This window comes from Protopterus annectens, chromosome 3.part0 (genome assembly GCF_019279795.1).
Source record: "Protopterus annectens isolate FY-2018-M chromosome 3.part0, PAN1.0, whole genome shotgun sequence".
NCBI classification, from domain to species: Eukaryota; Metazoa; Chordata; order Ceratodontiformes; family Protopteridae; genus Protopterus; species Protopterus annectens.
This window is the reverse complement of record NC_056731.1, coordinates 1,870,823,571-1,870,847,444: the sequence shown is the minus strand read 5'-3', so window position 1 is coordinate 1,870,847,444 and position 23,874 is coordinate 1,870,823,571. Positions and strand designations below refer to the sequence as shown.

At 34.1% G+C, this 23,874-nt stretch overlaps 1 protein-coding gene across 1 annotated transcript in view; it reads right to left on the bottom strand.

Annotated features, from left to right (window-relative positions):
• LOC122797138 (serum paraoxonase/arylesterase 2-like) overlaps positions 1 to 23,874 on the bottom strand; it is a 610,903-nt gene that overhangs the window by 453,084 nt on the left and 133,945 nt on the right. Inside the window, exon 2 of the mRNA XM_044065937.1 lies at positions 1,444 to 1,514. Coding sequence (XP_043921872.1) covers positions 1,444 to 1,514 — 71 coding nt within the window. The remainder of the gene's footprint in view (positions 1 to 1,443; positions 1,515 to 23,874) is intronic.

Sequence of the window (23,874 nt, the reverse complement as noted above, 5' to 3'; positions counted from 1 at the left end):
AAGTAACTAGTGAAGTAGCTGTGTTAAAATTGTTGGTGAAGATATTGAAAAGATGGGGGCCAGAAATGGAGCCTTGCGGTACCCTTAATGTGACTGGCAATAGTGATGAGATGCCTTGTGACCACCTTACTGCTTTTTAATGGTCATTTAGGTAGCTTTGGAACCAATTGAGGGCAGATGAGCCAAGATTTAGGCTGGAGAGGACCGTTAGAAGTTTTGTTATGAGAGACCGTATCAAAGTTCGATATTTCACCCTAAGGACGACACACTCAGGAGTGCTGCACCTCCTTTACACCGCACAGCAATGTCTGTAATCTATCTATCTGGTGGGGGATTAGAACCCACACCCTTCTCAATCCAAGGCAAGTGTCCTACCTGCTGTGCCATTGAAACTGCACTTGATTAGAGTTGAAGAACATTTCTAGAAGACCTAGCAGTTTCACATCCTATGCCTGATTTCAAACCAGGCTTTTGAGCACAAAAGAAGACAGTCAACATTACAAGATAGAAATGTTGGTACTGCTTTGTCTCCAGTGAAGGTGGCCCCCAAATAGAGCTACTTGGGTCATTGTTTTAATTTCAGTGGGGGCCACAGAGACATTACCCCAGTCCTCTGAAAGCTGTAGCTCAGAAGTTAAATCTACTAGATTCTTTTTCTTTTGAATAATAAATAAAATATATAGTACTGACATTAGTGTGAAAATATTACTGTCAGTATGTAAGCACCGCTAAGTAATGTGATAATACTGTTAACAACTTTATCCACACTAATGACTGTGATAGATAACTGACGTTGAAACATATTGGTTCACAGGTAATAATCTTAGCTAATGATACAAAATGCATTGAAAAAGTAAACTGAAATGTATACGATCAAGCAATTGCCTGTGCTCCTTTTATGTACATGTTAACTACATAAACTCATTGGACACAAGTGTCCCTCTTCATGGGTGATCTGCGAGTGCTGCCTGATTAATTGACTTGCTCAGGGTCACAACGTACACAAATGTAGGTGGACAGAATCAAACCCTATACTATTAGTTTCAGGAAGCAGCTTATTAAGAGTCGAGATCTTGCTAAGGTTGTTCTGGGAGTCCTATATACACAAGTTTATCCATGGCTAGACACATTAGTGTAGCAAGAGATATTATTTAAACTCTAGCTTCTGTCTTTTCATCAGTGCTTCAATGTCAATGCACATTAAAGCAATTACACAACACATATTTATTAGAAATGTCATTATGTCAGCATTGTCACAGATCGCCTGAATGACTGTACAAATTTCTTGCTGTAGGTCCTGTATTAAAAACATCTTATTTGGATAAACAAACCACCGTTTCTTGTGATTCATACTGTGTAGTAGGTAACTGCAAAAATAAACAGAACAATATTCTACTGCAGTGCATTGATTTATTGAAAGACTGCATAAAGTAAGACACATACCAATGCCTTCAATAAGTCGACAGTTTGGCAAATCTTTATTTTCTGGTTCTCTGTCATAAAGCAACCTTGACCTAAGTAAACAGAAATACATATCAGTTTATTTGTTCAATTAAAAAAGTGTACTACAATACAAGTCTAGGCAAACATAAATAGATTAAGTGATGCACATAGTCATGTTTAGCTAATGGCAAACTTTAAAGCTGATGGGGATTCCTTTTCAAAATGACCTCCCAGACAAAGTTCTACTGATACTTTTTTTTAATGTGTACTTACTGAGTTTTTGAAAAACAAGCAGTAACAATTAACCCATTAACACCTATTTGGTATGGAATGTCATACCCTCTAGCAGCCTACACATTCTTTTTTTTTAATTAAACAAGAAACATCTTTATTAAATCATCTCTTATGACATAGGCAATCATACATTTATATAAATAAAGACAAACCATACTGACATAATTTTAGTTGCAAGCATTATACTTCACTTATAATCTATCCAGTCACTGTCAGTCAAAAGTTACATAACATAGCTCATTCAAATACTGCCTTCTTTTAAACACATTTTTTCTGAAAAATAAACTTAAAAAGCATAAGATATATAAATGTATTTTGTGAACAGTAAAAGCTATTAAAACTGCACAAATAGCAACGTTATTAGTAAGAAATATTCTTTTCAGTGATAATTGCCAGTGCATTCATAGTCTTTCCATAAATACTATAATATATTATAATATATATAAACCAAAAATTATATTTTTGCTAAACTTTCACAAAGAAATTCTCATATCTTAAAAACTGTACAGTCTAGACATATATTGTTAAAAAAATTGTTTAACCAGATAAACACTTTCACATGACAAGAAATTCCTCTATGATCCCATGCTTATTGAGCTATTTAGAGAAATATACAAAATATGCTTAATTGTATAATTAGCAATATAAATACTATTGATTATCTCTCAAGATGCGCAATTTACAGAACTTCCAATATGGCTGCACACTGACAAACAGCTTAACTTTCTCTTTCCCAGTGCGAAAACAGAAACTGAGAAACAACAGCCAGTGATATTGTCAACTTCAGTAAAATTCAGTTACTTGCTTGGAAGTACACTACCTTGATGCCACCAAAGAAGAAACTAAGAGAACCTGAAAGAAAATCAACTAGAAAAGATGAAGAGAAGCACTGACTTGGAAGAATCCTGCAGCCCTTCAGCAGAAAGCAATTCAATCTCTAGCTTTGGTGCAAGACATGATTTCCAGTAATCGAGAGGAAAAAAATAAGTCAAATGTGATCAAAGCTGATTAAAATAAACAAAACAATGAAAGAGTATATAAACTCTAACAAAATGCAAAAAAATGGAAGAAACTTTAAACAGATATTCAGATGAGCTGATAAAACTGCAAAAATCAGAGGCCAAAATGAAGAAAAGGTTGGTTGAGTATGAGACAGCCCAAGAAGAGATGTATCAAAAATGGTAGAATAAGAGGACAAAGCAGGTATGGAAAAATCTGAGATTTTCTGCTGTACCACAGAAATTGGAAGGAAAAGACTGTATTCATTTTATGAAGGCACAAATAAGCAATTGGACTTGTATTCCACAGCAGGAACTGTTAATTGAAAGGTCTCTCCCTGTGTATGTTCCAAATCTGGCCAGGAGAAAGCAGACAAGATCTTTACTAGTAAAAATGCAAACCTACCAGTCGACAGCATTGAACCTGACAAAACTGTAGCAAAAGGGCAAAATATTAAAAGTTGGAGACGGTAGAGTGTTTGTAGAAGATGACTATCCATTGTACACCAGGCAGAAGAGAAACACATTTATTCCAGCAGTTAGGGAATGTTGAGAGGCAGGTGTGGAATTCAAGATGCTGTATCCAACTATCTTCAAAATATTTTTTCTTTGAAAGATCAAAGTAATTTTTTGATACAGGACATGCTAAGTAGGAAATGCAAAAGTCTGTCCAGCAAAAAGTGAGTCATGAAACAGAAGGGGACTCTGATTCTCATTCTTCTGATAATAAAGCACATGGCGAGACTTTACCAGTGAAACAATTTCCACTGTTCAAAAGGAAAATGCCTGAGAAACAAAGAAAAACACAAGAGTTGACCAGAAGAATCAGGAGTACCTTAGAATTCAATCAATATCTGGAACTGGGAGATGGAGATAAACATGAAGAAGACCAGCAACACAGAAATTAGTGAATTAATTTAAGACCACAAAGCATCAGTCACATTTGTGAAATACGGTTGTATAAGAATAAGTGGAAAGAGTGGACTTTTGTTGACTAATTTAAACTTGTGAGGAACTGAAAAGCATTTGCCTCACTTCATATTGTTAATGTTTAGAAGAACTCTGAGTGAATTGGAGTAGGAGGGAGAAAGGTAACTGTAAGTAAAACAATTTCTATTCTTAGTATTTTTCTTAAACTTTTTACAATATAAATTGCATACGTTATTGTAAAGTATTTTAGTTGTTCTTGTGTGTGATGAAGTTAATAAAGTAAACAGATGCCCTTTTTCCCTTCTTCATCTTCTCTTTCTTCCTTCTGTATTTAGTATTAAGAAATGTAGGCATTACTACTCAAAAAGAGAAGAAAGCTAGAGAAAAGCAAGTTTAAGTTAATATGCTGTAATCTTGGTTTGCTGAGGTTGAGGATGAGGTGAAAAAGTATACAGATCATAATATATGTAGAGCTGATATGTTTTCTCTTACTTTTATATAGATGAATGTCTGGATTAAGACCCTTGGCTTAATCTGGTAACATTTTAAGTGGAGATAAGTAAATATGAGAACAGCAAATATAATGAAAAGTTTTCCTATAACAATGAATTTTTCAGCTTGTCTCTTAGGCTGCAGTAAAGGACTACATTTTTTCTCTTAATTTCCATGGAGACAAGTTGATAATAAAGCAGCAGAACACAAGCCTAAGAGTTAATGATTTCTGAAAGTATGCACTTTGTTTTCACATCTTGGGGGGGGGATAAAGATAAAAAAGAACAAACACCAATTTGTGTATCTAGAATCACAGGCAAAAACATGCATCTTAGCATATATAACCTCAGTTTCAGGTTAATTAGGACATCTGTTAGCAGCTGTCTATTTGGCTCAAATGTTCCTATTAGGAGAGTTAAACTTCATTATTTGAAAATGTACATAGTTATGTGTCTTTCTATTAAGTTAACAGGTTATGGGGGAGTTCTGTGGATGTGTTTGGTTTTTTGTTTGATGACTTTCATCAAAACAGAAGCTGTCATATATAACCGGTGGGAATGTCTTACCATAATGGCAACACTTTCCATATTATTTTGGACTATGAATGGCATCACAGGTATAGACAAAAAAGAAACAATAATTATATAAAGAAATATAGAGTGCATATATAGCAACGCTACATGAAGCATATTTGGAAAGAAACTCAGCATGTGAATTTGATAAAGAAAGAATTTCAGGATGGATATTCGGCAGAGTATCAGGGACAAAGGAAAAGAGGAGTACTTATATTAATTGCTAAAGGAGCTCCTGTAGTGACAGAACAAGGGAAAAAAGATAATAATGGAAGACCTGTGACAGTAAGGGACTACTGGTAAGGGATGAGGATTATGCTGCATGTATTTATATTCTGCCTAAAACTGCTATTATGGACCTTAAAAATTTTTGGAGAAATAACGAGCTTTCAGCAGAGAATATTACTTATAGTCGGGGACTGGAATTTGAATTGCAAAAGCAAATATGTATCTGAAGAAACCAAAGGGAAATATAATAAAACTTGGTAGATTTCTGAAGAAATGTATGAAAATATTTGGTATGAAAGATGTGAACTCAGTAGCAGGAACTCAGAGAGAATTTGCATCTTTTTCACCAAGGTACAACACCTGTGCTAGATTAGATGGAGATTATATTTCACAGGATCATGTGCATTTAATTTAGAACTCTGACACACAAATATACTGAGTTAAATATGCAGGGTAATGAAGTAAAGATGGGACACTGGTGCTTCCCCACCTACCTGTTAAAAAAGAGAGGAATTTAAGGAATGGGTGTGGAAATTATCAGAGAGATGTTACAGAAGGTAGAAAGTACTCTATAAGTTACAGCTAGTGAGTGGGATAAAATGAAAGTGGGGTTTAAAAATAGGGTAGAAATAAAAGGAAAGGAAATCTGATTAAGAAGTAATAATCATTTAAAGGGGTTAACAGAGGTTAAAGTATTACAAAATAAGGGGAATCTTGCAGAACAAGAAGAGGCACAATTGCAGAGTACTAAAGAGAAGATAAGGGAGAACCTGAATAATATGCATGAGTTTAGAAAGACTGATGTTAAGCAACTGTTTTCATAATAACTCTAGAGCATAAAAACTTTTGGTACAACCATGGCAACAGAAAATAGAAAGGGTTGTTGCCAAACTTAGGAAGTCTATAACAAGAAAAATAACCAGAGATCCTGTAGAGGTATTGTGATGATTGGGGAGAGATGGGCGAAGGCTGCCAGCCTAGTCAAATAGAATTTGATATATAATTCTGGCATTTGTAAATAAATGTAAAATACAGGCATGTTTTCTTGAGTATAAAAGAATACTGTGAAATGTGGAACTGCAAAATATGTGACACTATTGCACTCTACTGGCCCAGTGAAGCATGTTGTGACCCTTTCATGTTAGAATTCTGCTCCAATGCATCTGGATGAAGGTTTCATGCCCATTGTTTTAAGGCTAAAGTTTATGACCAGAATTTACATGTGGAAGGTGCTTTATTGCTCTGGTTTCTGCTAGAGTGTATATATTTAATGCCTTTTATTGTTGTAAGTTTCTGAGCAGGTATTAGATTGCTAAATAATGCAGTTTGCTTGCCTGGGAAAACCTAAGTGTCAACATGATGTAATTTGGGAGGGAACCAGCAGACATGTTTGTTAGTAATGTTTAAATAATATTTCTCACAAGAGACTTGGAGCATTTTGATCTTGGATATCTAACTCAGCACTCTGCCTAAGCTCACATGTAAGTTTTAGCACTGTGATTTCTTGTAGAAATAATTAAAACTAGTAAAGATTAATTAGGTAGTTTTCTTTAAAATCAGACCTGTCCTACTGCATTATTTTAAGTTTCTGTGTGATCTCTGAACTCTTAGATATCTCTGTGGTGTAGTAGTTTTGTCTTGTGTTTTAATTATTTATTATTAAATATTTTTAAAACCTACCTGTGGCTGGTTTATGTAGTGATAAAGTATGCTTTAGAGTACATTATATATTTATAGAGTTTATTGTAATAAGCCCTTCCAATAAGACTTGAGACTGATTAGTCATACTACCATTGGATTATAATATTGCACAATAATAACTGGACAACCTTTTATGGGCCTTTTAGTAGCTAATAATTAACTGGGTTGTGGCAGGAATTACTACCGTATGGTCTGGGTAATAGGGGCACAGCTGGAGAACCTGTGCCAGCCTTTTCCCTGGAAAGTCTGTGTGGTTGTATGACCTCTTGTCAAAGTGTGTGTGTGTGTGTGTGTGTGTGTGTGTGTGTGTGTGTGTGTGTGTGTGTGTGTGTGTGTGGGTGTGTATCAGCTACCTGGGCAGAGACACGAAGCACTGGTTGGACAGAGAGGGTATTGGAGGTTTTAGCTTGCCCAGTTAGGCTGAGACCTGGACCCTATAGCTGTGCCAGTGGGGAGTCTTATTGGGGACCTGGTGAGCAAAGGAGCAACCAGCCCCATAATGACTGTGATCTCTGTGTGCACTTAAGGGAAATTGTACTTTACTGTGTGTATTAGTTATCCTTTCCTCTCTTCTAGGAGACGACCTCCCTCGCATTAGTGGTGAGGATTGAGGCTCCTTGATTGCTGGGCCAGGGCATGGTCGTCACAGGTATTAAGAGATATTTCAGAGATTTTATGAAAATGTGTATAAAGCAGAGATCTCAGAAAACCAAGACAATGTACAAATGTAAATATTTGTGGAAGAAGTAAATATGCCAATGTAAGATGGCGCTCAACAACTAACAGTTAAGAAGGGGGGAGATGAGAACAGTGATGATGTATAACTAATCTGCATGAAAATCTTGAGGAATAGAGGGCATCCTGATGGAAGCTTGGAATTTAGGAGGGAAGAAAGTGATAAAGTTCTAGAAGGTTTTGTTTTAAATTATTTAAAAAAAAAAAGAGTGGAAGCACCAATAACCTGGAAGGAAGCTGTGGTGGCTGTAAAACCTAAAGAAAGTAAATACCCATCTGATCTAGCTTCATGCAGGTCCATTTAAATTTTAAACCATAATTATAAAGTGTTTATGTCTATAATAGCTGAAAAATGGCAAAGGTAATGCCAAAATTGATAGAGATGAACCAATTAGGTTTTGAGGAGGGGATACAAACATCTGACAACATTAACAGAACATTAATGATCCAGAGGGAAGCAGAATGGAAGAAAATACTGCTGTTATTGGTGGGTCTTGATGCAAAGAATGCACTTGACAGGGTAAGCTGGGATTTTATGAGTAGGACAATAGAAGCATTTGCATTTCATCCCATAATATGGTTAATTAGAAGGATATATGAGGAATCAGAGGCAAAAATCAAAGTGCGAGGGTTAATCTCTGAGAGGTTGGGTCTGAACAGAGGAACCAGGTGTTGATGGCCTCTTTTACCTTGGTTATTTCACTACATTTGGAACTATTGGCAAATAAAATAAGGGACTCGTAAATTCCAGGATATAACTGGTATGATGCTCAAGAAAAGTTGGCTTTATTTGTAGATGATATTATTTTGTACCTAAGGAACTATAAAAGGACATCTCAGTGTTGTGGGACATTATGAGACAGCTCCAAGATAAAACAAAGGTTGTAACTATAAACTATTTATCCACACATGAATCAATTTAGCAATGTTATATTTATGGGTACATGATAAAATGAAGTATTTAGCAATATGGATTGAAAAGAATTCTGTTATGGCAGATAAGTGGGGTATGTAGGAGGAAATTAAAAATAAGTTAATATAAAAACTGAGAAACTAGAAGCTCTTGCTATGGATATGGATAGCAAGATACAAGCAGTAAAAATGTTTTAGTCTCTAAAATTTTATTCACAAGTCATGCATTTTGTATCAACCAGAGGAAAAGTTGTGGATAATAACTAATAAAGAGTTGAAAGATTTTACTTGGGAGGGGAAGAGGGCAACAGTTAAGTGAGATCCTCCCAACTGAACAAGGAATTTAGGATTACCTGATTTGTAAGCATATTTCAGAGCTACACATTTAAGGCTCTTATACATAGCACAAGCTGTGAGTTGCAATTCATAGTAAAAAGGAATGATGATGAAGCAGGGGAATAATTCAAGGAGTAAGGAAAGAATGGGATTTTGGATGCAGATCCTTAAAAAGAATAACAAAAGTCATACTGAACTGTATAATCATAAAGTAATAACAGTAAAAACCTTGTATGAACCCACAATACAGCAGGACACCCACGAAATAGCATACAAAACTTTTTATTAACTGCTTTTGCCTAATAACCTCTTCAGAATGTTCTGATTAACAGAAGGTTTTGTACATTATTTCGTGGGTACCCTGTTGTCTGGTTGGTTTATACAAGTTTTTTTTACTGTTACTGGTTTTGCTACTACCTTGAAGGTTGTGGTATTTTTTCATGTTATATTCATAAAGTAGCAGAAAGTATTCTAAGAACAAAGCCAATAGGGAGATAAAGGAGATTCTGCCAATTAGGTATGACTGCAACTATGGGGTACAGAGAATAGGCAAGAGGGGCTATAATTTACTGGAAGACACTTGCAAAGAACATAGGTATTGGGTGCAAATAATTAGAGAAAAAGGGTAATAGAATGGGAAGAGGCCAGGATTACATTTGGACTGCAGGATAGAGATTGCCTTCCCTATCTTGGAATGATATCAGAATACAGGCAAAGAGAAACAGATAGGGGAATCCTAAGTAAAAGACCTGAACTGGTGGAGTTTTTAAACTAAATCTAGAGTGGAAGCTGCTGTTAAAGAAGGGATAATTAGTAGGGCATATAAAATATTACACAATAACTATATGAATCAATCAGAAGAGGTCAGAAAAGAATACGAAGAAAGAGATTAGATATGCAATTCACAAAGGAACAATGTGCGTACATATGTATGGCTCCCACATATGCAACAACATTTACAAGATTTAGGATTTTTCCTTTGAAGTGTTTTATAACCCATGCAGACTCCAAAGAATTTTTCCTCAGGTAGACAGTAAATGTTGGGGGTGTAATGTGAAAGAAACGGGTACCTGGGAACTTATGTTCATAGAGCAGAATGAGTTGGCAAACTTTAAAGATTCCCTGCAGACTGCTCTGTCAGGAATACTGGGTTAGGAAATTAATGTAACTAAGGAAATTATGTTTTTTGAGCTGGGAAAAAGGATCTGAATTGCCTAGACACAGTAAGGCCCTGTTAAGCTTAATTCTGGTGGCTGCCAAAAAATAAAAAAATAAAAAAATAAAAAAAAACAATTACTATAAAGTAGAAATCAAAATCTAAACCAACTGTAACTGAAGTAGTGAATTTTGCAGTGGGGAAGCTTGATTATTAGAAAAGGGTAGGAATAAATTATATAAAAATGAAAATTGTGGTAGCAATACATGTAGAGAAATGTTTTTGAAGAGGAATGAAGTTTAGAGAAGTCAGGTACTGAACAATTCATGTAATGTTGCTTAGACTATATGATATATAACAACATATGTGATATATAACATTTATAAATATGAACTTGTTAATATGGTTTGATTACATTTATATCAATGTAAGTTTGCCTGTATCACAAGAGATAATTTAATAAAGGTGTTTAAAAAAGCTGTACAACTCACAGTGCAAACATCAAAGATAGTTTTATTTAATAACATCTAAGGTTTCACCTGATGTCATGCAACTGTTTGTAAGTCACTTGTTTTTTGAAGTATTAACTACAGAAATACTGTTACAAAAGAAAGGGATACAAGTAGTAGTATCCCTAATAAAAAGTTTGCATTTCCTCTTCCCATCTGCATTGAATCTTATGTTATCATCCCTCTTTTATTTATAAAAAAAATTGTAATCTTAAAAGCCTGCTTCAGTTTTAGGGCCCCCCTCCATTCTGATAAATGTTCATGGACCATTTGGGACTCACCCGTTTTGATTTTAAGCAATGTAGGTTCATTACTTCACTTGGTCTTTTCACTATAAACATTTGCAAAGGACCATTTGGGCTAAGGGTAGACTTAGCTGTAATAGTACTGAGGGTTATTTACCTCACTTCCTGCACAAATTGTGACAGTTTCTATGTTGGGAAGACAACTAGAACTTTATATAAAAGAATTTATGAACATAGAGCTGCTATAAAATATCTGATCCTAACAATGCTTTGTCAAAGCATGCAGGTGAATGTTTACATTTTAGGAAATGTTATTTCTTAGCATTAGACTATGCTGATTCTGGCAGATTTGTTGACATACTGAACACAACCTTGGAAATCAAAGAGTTAAAGTGGCAGGTTGTATTAATGGCTGACAAAGCCCCTGGTTTAAATGGGGTTTTAAACATTGTTTGCTCAAAAATAAATTATTTTATTAGTATTTTACTAATTAAAAGTTTTTTATTGGTTGGACAATTAAATGATTTTGTATCTAAACAGCCCTTCTTAACTGATTATTTCTATTCTTCCGATGAAGCTCGTGTCATTGAAATGAATGAAAACGCAAAACTAACATTCAGTTCATCTGAGTAGTTCTTGTGCTTTTTGGCATTTTGTTTTTACTTATTTCGTTGTGCCTTACACTGCATCTTTAAGTCTTTTGGTTCTCCAGTTGTTGGATTTCTTTGGCATCTCAGCGGTTAGATGGCATCTCAGGCTTCTACTAACAGTGGTTGTTTCAACATTTGTTCCTCTGCAAGCTCACAAAACACATGCAAAAAAAGACGTAAATATGGAATTGAGCATTCCCAATTTATCTGAAGAACTGTTGTCTTTACACCAAAGCCTTTCCTTAGCCATTGTGAAGGCTGAGGTTTTATGCCAGAAAATGAATTCTCTTAACAGAATTGCTGGGGCTGCATCTGCTTCTTGACACTTTTGGTTTGGGCATGCAGTTTCTCCTACTAGCAGTGATTGCACTATAGTTGAGCAAGGAACTAACAGTCGCAATCAAGTCTTCATTAATGTTTCTCTTACTAATCCGTTTGTCATAACAGAAGCCTCAACAAAAAGAACTGATGTTAATGGAATCAGCCTGGTCAATTCTGTTAACAGTAAGTTTAATATTTACGAACTGGAGAAGAAAGTTTTTACATTGCTGTCACTAGATTTTGACATTTTCCATCTTAAAGCTTGTGTTGAATTTAAGCAAGCTCCACTTGGACTCAGATGCTACTGTTTTCCTAAAGGAATTTCTACTAGTGACTGGATTAACAAAGACTTAGTTTCTTTATACAATAATGCAGGCCTTGAAACCTTGAAACTTTTAATTAAATTTAATGAAGATGAAAATTGTGTATTAAAAGCATGAGCTATGGAATTAAATAGTTTAATTTTGAATGATCCAAATTTTGTTTTGTATAAATCATTGTATAATAGTTTAGAGGTAAGATTCAAAGACGTACTGCCACTTTAACAACCAGGAAAAGGAAAAAATTAGCTAGAGACTGTGAGGCATATGCCAACAGTTCAGCTTATGTGTTGAAAGGTTACAAGTCTAATAATGATGCTAAAGGTCAGCACAGGGATGAGGATGTTTCCTCTTTCAATATTGCTGATGTGCAGGAATTTCCACCTTTAAGTACTAATAATACTAACACCTTGTCCTAAAGACAACGGGGTTGTTTCTAATGACCCTCTTGGTGTTAGTAATGTTAATTTGGCTGTGGTGCATTCCCCTTTCCCCTTATATTCTCCCATTTTAAACACGTCACACAGGGGAGGGAGAGGAGGCAAGAAGCAAGGTTCCAAGAAAAGGGGAGGGGAAGAAAGAGGTAGTCCCAATGTGTACAATATACAATTTAAGTGATTTTGTTTTTAACCAGGATCAAACCTTGGTTTTGGAGAAAGGTTTTTCTTTTATTCCTTCTCAAAGGGCCAATACTGTTGACATTGTTCTAGATTTGACATTATTTGTTAGGAAGTTAAATCAATGAAAGTTAAGGGGTATCTTTTGTTAAGAATTTCTTGATGCAGAATACTGATTTCAGTCTGATTAAGATCAATATCCATCTGCCTTCTTCTTGATTTGGTTGTAACAAACATTTTTTTTCTTTTTCAATGGAAAGATTTATCAACAGAGTGGAGTTGCTATGGGGGCTAAGAAGGCCCCTGTTTTTTAACATACTGAACACCACCTTGAAAATCAAAGAGTTAAAGTGGCAGGTTGCATTGAGGGATGACAGAGCCCCCGGTTTAAATGGGGTTTTAAACATTAAAGGTTTGCTCAAAAACAAATTATTTTATTAGTATTTAACTAATTAAATGTTTTTTATTGGTTGGACAGTTAACTGATTTTGTATCTAAAGAGTCATTCTTAGTTGATTATTTGTATTGTTTTGATGAAGTTCGAATCAATAAAAAGAAAGAAAGTGGTAAACTAACACTTAGTTCCTTTGCTGTTTTTCTTGAGCTTTTTGGCATGTTTTTTTATTTAAGTAGTGAATATTGTAATAGATGTAAAAGAACAGGAAGCTGAATTATTAGAAAAGGGTAGGAATACGTTATATCGAGAAAAAAAACAGAATTTGTGGGAAAACAGGTATTGAACAATTCATGTAATGTTGCTTAAACTATATAACAACATATGTGATGTATAACATTTATAAATGTGAACTTGTTAATATGGTTTGATTACATTTATACCTCTTTCTAATTTCTCCAAGTCTTTTGGGTTTCTATTACCATGATGGGAATGGACCCCATTTGTAAGTCAAAGTATGATTAAAGTTCATGAAATTAGTATTATTTCAGTCTTTGATGTCAGCAGGAATTGCTCTTCGCAGCACCCATAATGTGTCAGTAATGACTGCTTCTGCAATTCATATGGAGTTACATGTATTGGTAACTTATCTAAATAAGATTGTAGATTCTTTTTTATAAGACCCATTGCTCCTACTAGTACTGGAACTGTCTGAGTATCTTTCTTCCACATTGCTCTCGTTTCTGCCTGCAAATCCTGATATTTTATACCTTTGTTTTATTATTGATCCTTCATCAGTTCCCAAATACTTATACACTCCTTCTTGCTCAAGTTCTTTTATATCACATTCTTGTCCCAAACTGATGTTTTCTTGGTACTGCAGTTTTCCTGCTTTAAAGGTTACTTTCGCACACTTATCAAGACCAAATGACATTTTTATATCATCTGAAAATGTTTTGAGAACTTTGCAGTTGTGCTTTCAGTTCCTCATCTGATGAGCTATACAGTTTTAAATCATCGACAAAGAGAAGATGAGCTATCTTTACACTTTGTTGTTTTCTAGGAGCCAAATTATAGCCATTAACTAATCTGTTACGTAGACAGCTTAATGGGTTAACGGCAACCCAGAATAGCAGAAGTGACAGGAAGTCACCCTGGAATATCCCCCTTTGGATTTTTTATCCCTGAAAAAATAATTTGCCCTTTATTGTGGCTTAATGACAAAGTGGTCTACCACTGTTTCATGGTCACTGTAATGTAGTTGATCAGTGTAGGATGTATCTATACATTTTAAGCAGTCTTTTAGCCATGAATGTGGGATACTACCAAATGCTTTTTTGCCATACTTATATTCTTCCCCTTTTTACATTTCTCCATTATGACTTTATTCAGCAACAAATAATCTTTAGTTCCATATGACTTTGTTTTTTGCCCTTTTGTTCTATTGCTGTGATTGAGTTTTCTTCTGAATGACTATAAACTCTGTCAGCATCAATTCTGATGTATAGTTTATAAGTCATCGGAAGGCAAGTTATTGGTCTATAATTTTTAAAGCACCTTGTAGGTTCACTCTTAAGTAGGAGCATTGCTTTTCCTGTTATTAGCCAGGTTGGTGTCTATTCAGGATGTCCATATAAATAGTTCTTACTCATGGCTAAATCTTCATTGCAAAGATGTTAATACTTTTAACCAGAAGTTAGGTACTGCATCTGTGACCGGTGTTTTCCAGTTAGAAGCTTTTCTTAACATTGTTTCAATCTCTCTAGCTGTTCCTTCATCCCATTTCATATCCTCTACATTTGAGCTTCTTATTCTTTCTTTTACTTCTTCTCTCCATTTAGCATCTTTGTTATGTTCCACAGGATCTTCATAAATACTTCTCAAAAATGTATCTATTTCTTCTTTTTTGGGTGGTGTTCCAATTCTTTTTACCTTGTTTCACAATTCTCTACAAAACTTTTTGAGGTCCTCAATAAATTCCTTATTTTGTTTGTAATTTTTCCTTTATATTTATCTGTGCATCTTCTGAGTTTTTCTGCCTGTGCTGATATTTTTAGTTTAGTTGCGATAGTGCATGGCAGATTCTTATCTGTTATAATATTGCAGATTGCTTTTATCACGTCTATCTTTCTGAGTATTTTTGTTGATCTGTTCCCTCTTCTATACTCCTCTAACGGTCACACTTTTGTCTTAACTGCTTTATAGTTTTCTCTATTTGATACTTCCATGATGGTATTAGATTTCTCCCCTTCCTTTCCCTTACTACCCCGTGTTCTTGTGGTAGAATTTTATCTGTTATTTAGTTGCACAGTAATATAACCTGTTTACTTCTGTTATATTGCATGGATCTCTATGAATAGTCCTAATTACTGTGTTCATTTGTTTTATCAGACTTCTGAGTTTTGGAGCTTTATTGACCTTCTGCAGTTTATTTCTTTCATTGATCTTAATATGTCTATCTATGTCTATTAAATCAAGTAACTCTTCTCTTAGTTAATTTTTTTCTAAACTGAGGGCACATTTTTTTTTTGTTTTCCATTTCCTGCCGGCATTGTATAGAAAGTTCTATAGCATCTTCCTGTGGCACCTTATCTTCAATTTCATCCTGTGCCATCAGTTGATCTGTCATATGGGAACTCACTAGCCTATCACTTCTCAACATTGACTGCATCAGAGCTTCCACAATGTTTATATCAATGTAAGTTTGTCTGTGTCACAAGAGATAATTCAATGAAGGTGTTTAAAAAAGCTAAACAACAACTTACAGTGCAAATATCAAAGATAGATTTATTCAATAACATCTAAGGTTTCATCTGATGTCATGCAACAGTTTGCATGTCACTTGTTTTTTGAAGTATTAAAAAGATATAGAATACTGTTTATGTTCATAATTACTAACAAACAGCTAGCAATATCTCAGGTGCAGTGTGATATAAATGGATATTAACAATGAATTTCCCTGTCTCCAGCCATGGCATATCACACCATACCCCTTGATTACATGAAGGATTCTCAGTTATGAAAATATGAACACAGATATGAAAATATTAATATGTGCCAAATTGTGATTAATTTCTCTACTGTAGTACATGCTAGATTAACAATCTCATTGTCATTTTAGCATCCCTTGCTCTAATACTGCTATTACTAGCTAGAAAGTTGCTTAGCTAAAAAATCCATATCAAAAAACAAAAACAAAAAAAAAAAACAACTGTACACCATAAGGAGATAAGGGTTTTAACTAGAAATATACAAAAAAGGCATTTTAGGCTTGATGAGTTAAAACAAAATGCACAATAACAATGAATATTAAATTACAACAAACAAAAACTCAAGTAATAAATATACACAACATATCACAACAGTAATGTGCATAACTGATATAAAACAAAGAGAAGAACATATAATACATCTGAATTAACAATAATATCAAAAAAGACAACACAAGAAATAAAGACAATTTAAAAAAATAATCATCAATTTTATCTCTAAATTACAAAGCTGTTTTGAATTTTGTAGTTAATTTCAATACTCTGGTAAAATTTATAACATTCAAAAATTCAAATCAGAGGTGCTGTGCAAATGAAGCTACTGTGAGATAATATTATGTTTAGGAAATGCACCTACGATTATATAAAAATGGTCTATTTTTATAGTGTTATAACTGAACTATAGCCAGAGCCTAACCATGTACTGAAGCAACAAAATGTTGTATAGTGATATCCTGACCTGTGACGCTGAAGAATATATCCCTGATTGCGTCCCAAACAAATCCACGTTTAACTAGGAGATAGGAGGACCGTGTTGGGGCGGGGGTGAGTGGTCAGCACTAGCTCACTCATCTTGGGGGCAAAAGGCAGTATTTGCTAGCCATGCTAGAGACAGCTACAGCAGGACAGATGTATTATCCACAGCAGTAGCCAACAGACACTTGTATTACCACTGGACTATGACTTTCCTGGAACAGTATGTGCAGTAGTTCGCAAACACTTCCAGATCACAGCTACTGAAAAGCTTGTGATGGGACTGAGGTAACTTGGTCCTCTTCAACTATAAACTGGCCTGTTTTCTACCATCCACCTCTCTCTCTCTCTTTTCCCTAATGGACGAATTTGACTGTTGAAGTCCTTGACCAAGGAAAAGGATGACCTAAGCCTTCATCCTGTGTTTGGGGCACCAATGAACTCCTCAGGCACAGTACGGCTGTAGAGCTCTCAGTCTGACAAAGAATGGACCCTGTGTGTCCTCCCAGGGTAAAGGCTCATAAGATCTAGTGGGCTATAGTTCCCATACCTCAGGTGGAGGAACAAATGGTCATCTAGGTGAGTCAAGAGGGCTGGGGAGGGATAAATGTAATCACTTACATAGTCAACAATAAAGGCAAAGGAATAAAGAACTTGTTGGCAACTGTTGTTACTGTCCACTTAAAATTAAAACACTTCTCTCTTTTTTTCTGAGAAATAACTTCCAAATGTCATTTCACAGGCCAGTTATTCTGATTAATATTAGAGACTGAAATGGAAGCAGCTATTTCAGTTGTGGGGCTTTACAATTTTGTTCAATTTGCCACAATCCTCCTTCGTTAATTTTGCTGGTGTCCCTATCTCTTCCTAACACCTGGTAACTCTGCTGGGGTCTCATAATACAAATATTCCTAAAGGAAGGCATCTCCTTCTTTTAATGTTGCTGCATGTTTCTTAATGCATTAACTTATCTGGACACAACTTGTTTCATGTAGGAGAGGCCCTGACCTTTGCACCCTTATACAATCCCACTAACGCCTATAATATTTCTTGTGGTATCGGTTTATCTACCTGTAGGGGAGACATCCTTTAGCAAAATGGCTCTGATTAGCAGGAATAGCCTACCTGAATACAACAGATGTACCATAATCTATCAAAATTCAGAACTAAATTGAGGCAGAGCCCAGCTAACTGCTATGCATGTGACTACATTGGAGATAATGGATGATCATCATTTTAATACTGATTCCAGGTACAGCTAATCACTTTGGCTTACTTACTTTCATGTTTTCTGTGTTCCTTAAATATGTACAATGTTATATATCTATATATATATATATATGTGTGTTTTAATGAATGTATTTTTGTGTATATAAACCATGAATGTTTTATACATGTGTGTGTGTGTATATATATATATATATATATATATATATACACACACACACACACACACACATATATATATATATACACATACATACATACACAGTGGATATAAAAAGTGTACACACCCCTGCTAAATGCCATTTTTTGTGATATAAAAAAATGAGACCATAATAAATCATTTCAAAACTTTTCTCACCTTTAATGTGACCTATAACCTGTACAATTAAATTGTACAATTAAATTGAAAAATAAACAAATCTGTTATGGGAAAAAATAAAAAATGTACAATAAGCTGGTTGCATAAGTGTGCATACCCTTAAACTAATACTTTGTTGAAGCACCTTTTGATATAATTACAGCATTTGGTCTTCTTGGGTAAACACCTGCCATCAATTAAAGAGACGCTGATAAACCCCGAATAAAGTTCAGCTGTTCATTTTCCTGACATTTACTCAGTTGCCTGCTACAGCAAAAGCAGTGGTTCACAGAGAACTTGCAAAGCATCAAAGGGATCTCATTGTTGAGAGGTATCAGCCAGGAGAAGGGTACAAAACCATTTCCACAGTACTGGATATACCATGAAACACAATTGTACAGTTTATAGGTCACATTAAAGATGGGAAATGTTTTGAACTGATTTATTGTGGTCTCCTTTTTTATATCACAAAAACCTGGTATTTAAACAGGGGTGTGTACATTTTTTATATCCACTGTATATATATACATACATACATATATATATATATATATATATATATATATATATATATATACACACACACATATATATGCACATATACATATATATATATATATATATACATATATATATATATATTTATATATATATATATATATATATATATATATATACACATATATACACACACACACACACACACACACACACACACACACACACACACACACACACACATACACAGGGGAACTGAATATCGCTGATTCCTCGTTTGGCTGATATCCGTTTAGCTTTCAAATGTTGACTGCCTACACAAATGGTGAACAGGTTTGCCAAGACTGCACAATACTCAGGGTTGGAAAATATGCCCTTTCATTCATGTCTTCATACATACACATAAGTACACATTGTTAAATAATCCTGAATTCTCTATAGATATGTGTGTGCTTAACATGGTACACATTGTTAAATAATACTGAATTCTCTATAGATTTCTGTGTGCTTAATATGGTACACATTGTTAAATAATACTGAATTCTCTATAGATGTGTGTGTGCTTAATATGGTACACATTGTTAAATAATATTGAATTCTCTATAGATATGTGTGTGCTTAATATGGTACACATTGTTAAATAATACTGAATTCTCTATAAATTTGTGTGTGCATAATATGGTACACATTGTTAAATAATACTGAATTCTCTATAGATTTGTGTGCGCTTAACATGGTACATATTGTTAAATAATACTGAATTTTCTATAGATGTGTGTGTGCTTAATATGGTACACATTGTTAAATAATACTGAATTCTCTATAGATGTGTGTGCTTAATATCGTACACATTGTTAAATAATACTGAATTCTCTATAGATATGTGTGTGCTTAATATGGTACACATTGTTAAATAATACTGAATTCTCTATAGATATGTGTGTGCTTAACATGGTACACATTGTTAAATAATACTGAATTCTCTATAGATTTGTGTGCGCTTAACATGGTACATATTGTTAAATAATACTGAATTTTCTATAGATGTGTGTGTGCTTAATATGGTACACATTGTTAAATAATATTGAATTCTCTATAGATATGTGTGTGCTTAATATGGTACACATTGTTAAATAATACTGAATTCTCTATAGATTTGTGTGTGCATAATATGGTACACATTGTTAAATAATACTGAATTCTCTATAGATTTGTGTGCGCTTAACATGGTACATATTGTTAAATAATACTGAATTTTCTATAGATGTGTGTGTGCTTAATATGGTACACATTGTTAAATAATACTGAATTCTCTATAGATATGTGTGTGCTTAATATCGTACACATTGTTAAATAATACTGAATTCTCTATAGATATGTGTGTGCTTAATATGGTACACATTGTTAAATAATACTGAATTCTCTATAGATATGGGTGTGCTTAATATGGTACACATTGTTAAATAATACTGAATTCTCTATAGATATGTGTGTGCTTAATATCGTACACATTGTTAAATAATACTGAATTCTCTATAGATATGTGTGTGCTTAATATCGTACACATTGTTAAATAATACTGAATTCTCTATAGATATGTGTGTGCTTAATATGGTACACATTGTTAAATAATACTGAATTCTCCATAGATTTGTGTGTGCTTAATATGGTACACATTGTTAAATAATACTGAATTCTCTATAGATATGGGTGTGCTTAATATGGTACACATTGTTAAATAATACTGAATTCTCTATAGATATGGGTGTGCTTAATATGGTACACATTGTTAAATAATACTGAATTCTCCATAGATATGTGTGTGCTTAATATGGTACACATTGTTAAATAATACTGAATTCTCTATAGATATGGGTGTGCTTAATATGGTATACATTGTTAAATAATACTGAATTCTCTATAGATATGGGTGTGCTTAATATCGTACACATTGTTAAATAATACTGCATTCTCCACAGATATGTGTGTGCTTAATATGGTACACATTGTTAAATAATACTGAATTCTCTATAGATTTGTGTGTGCATAATATGGTACACATTGTTAAATAATACTGCATTCTCTATAGATTTGTGTGTGCTTAATATGGTACACATTGTTAAATAATACTGCATCCTCTACAGATATGTGTGTGCTTAATATGGTACACATTGTTAAATAATACTGAATTCTCTACAGATATGTGTGTGCTTAATATGGTACACATTGTTAAATAATACTGAATTCTCGATAGATACGTGTGTGCTTAATATGGTACACATTGTTAAATAATACTGCATTCTCTACAGATATGTGTGTGCTTAATATGGTACACATTGTTAAATAATACTGCATTCTCTATAGATTTGTGTGTGCTTAATATGGTACACATTGTTAAATAATACTGCATTCTCTACAGATATGTGTGTGCTTAATATGGTACACATTGTTAAATAATACTGCATTCTCTATAGATTTGTGTGTGCTTAATATGGTACACATTGTTAAATAATACTGCATTCTCTACAGATATGTGTGTGCTTAATATTTTTATTATTTTATTTCATTTTATTTTACATTTGTTAACCGGGCTAGTCTAGCTGGATATATATCCATTTTCAGTAGAGGCCCGGGGAGAAAAGCTCCGCACAGATATACAAATATGTAAAAATATTGTTACATGTTAATTAGGATTAATAAACCAAATGAAACAGGTAGTTATAACATATCAGAGATCAAAAACACTTAAGAAAAGTACAGTGAACATAATATAGCTTAAGAAAGCTAAAACAGATATAATACAGTAATTATTATGTACAATAGTTCACATCAGGTTAAAGAATTTAAGCAATATGTTTATTAGAGTTTAAATGGTGTCAGTCTTAATTATAAGTATTTAAATGTTTGGAAGTATGGTAAGAAGAGGAAGAAACAGGGGTAAAAGGCAGTTGTTAGGGTTACTACAAGGGCATAGCCAGTGCCTTTGGAGGTATTTTTTTAGTGTTTGTTTAAAGAGTGGCAAGGATGTAATTCGTGTTAGTTCACTGGGTAGCAGGTTCCAGTTTTTTCCTGCTGTGTTGGTAAACAGAGAGTCACCAGCTGTAATTATTAGACTTAGTTAAGCTTGCAAGGAGTTTGCTAGAAGAGCGTAAGGAGTTCAGATTATTATATGGGATTAAGAGTTTTGAGAGTATAGGGGTATTACTGGGTTGGTAAAATATTTTGTGGGCAATAGTGAGTTGGGGGATTATCAGATGTTTTTGGAATTCCAGCCAGTCTAGTTGCCTAAGATTAGAACAGTGATGAGTTCTGATGGGATTGCCAGTAGCGAATCTGGCAATATTACTGTAGGAAGTTGCTAATTTGTTGAGGTTAGTTTTCTTAAGGTTGGTAAATATAGGTGAGGCATACAGAAGAGTTGAGATTAGATGGGAGTGAGCGATCTTGGCTCTGACTGTTGAGGTTAAGAAAGGTTTTATTCTATATAAGGATCCTATTTTTCTGTTGATTATTTTAATGGTGTTGTTTATATGGTGATCAAATGAGAGATTTTTGTCAATGGTTATTCCTAAACGTTTGGTGGTAGAGTCAGGGAAAATGACAGTGCCATTATTTGAAGAGATTGAGAAGTCTGGGGGGGTGGACCTAGTAGTGGGTGTGAAGAGAAGGAGTTTTGTTTTTTTGGCATTAAGAAGGAAGCAACGTTTGGTAAACCATGTTTCTACAGTATTAAAAACATTTTGAGTACGAAAGTATAGTTCAGTCGGAGAGGATGCTGAGCATATTAGTGTGGAGTCATCTGCATATTGAATACAGGTGGCTTGAGGAATTGCTACATGGAGATCATTAATAAATAAGGAGAAAAGAAGTGGTCCAAGAATGGAGCCCTGAGGGACCCCGATGGTGACAGGTAAAAAGGAAGAAATTTGATTTTCCCAGAGAACTGCCTGTTGCCTATTGCTGAGGTATGACCTAAACCATTTAATGGCCAGAGAATCAAAGGAAAGAGATTCAAGAATATTAATTAGGAGGGTATGGTTAACCATGTCGAAGGCTTTAGAGAGGTCGATGAAGAGTGCAGATGAGAGGATGTTTTTGTTGCGGTTACTATTGATGGTCTCTGTAAAGGATAGGAGGGCAGTGGTGGTACTATGTGATGGTCTAAAGCCATGTTGACAGCTTGCTATTATGGTACACATTGTTAAATAATACTGCATTGTGTATAGATATGTGTGTACTTAATATGGTACACATTGTTAAATAATACTGAATTCTCTATAGATGTGTGCGTGCTTAATATGGTACACATTGTTAAATAATACTGAATTCTCTATAGATTTGTGTGTGCTTAATATGGTACACATTGTTAATACTGAATTCTCTGCAGATATATGTGTGTGCTTAATATGGTACACATTGTTAAATAATACTGAATTCTCTATAGATATGTGTGTGCTTAATATGGCACACAGTGTTAAATAATACTGAATTCTCTAAAGATTTATGTGTGCTTAATATGGTACACATTGTTAAATAATACTGAATTCTCGATAGATTTGTGTGTGCTTAATATGGTACACATTGTTAAATAATACTGAATTCTCGATAGATTTGTGTGCGCTTAATATGGTACACATTGTTAAATAATACTGAATTCTCTATAGATATGTGTGTGCTTAATATGATACACATTGTTAATACTGAATTCTCTACAGATATGTGTGTGCTTAATATGGTACACATTGTTAAATAATACTGAATTCTCTATAGATTTATGTGTGCTTAATATGGTACACATTGTTAAATAATACTGAATTCTCGATAGATTTGTGTGTGCTTAATATGGTACACATTGTTAAATAATACTGAATTCTCGATAGATTTGTGTGCGCTTAATATGGTACACATTGTTAAATAATACTGAATTCTCTATAGATATGTGTGTGCTTAATATGGCACACATTGTTAAATAATACTGAATTCTCTATAGATTTATGTGTGCTTAATATGATACACATTGTTAAATAATACTAAATTCTCGATAGATTTGTGTGTGCTTAATATGGTACACATTGTTAATACTGAATTCTCTACAGATATGTGTGTGCTTCATATGGTACACATTGTTAAATTTAATACTGCATTCTCTATAGATTTGTGTGTGCTTAATATGGTACACATTGTTAAATAATACT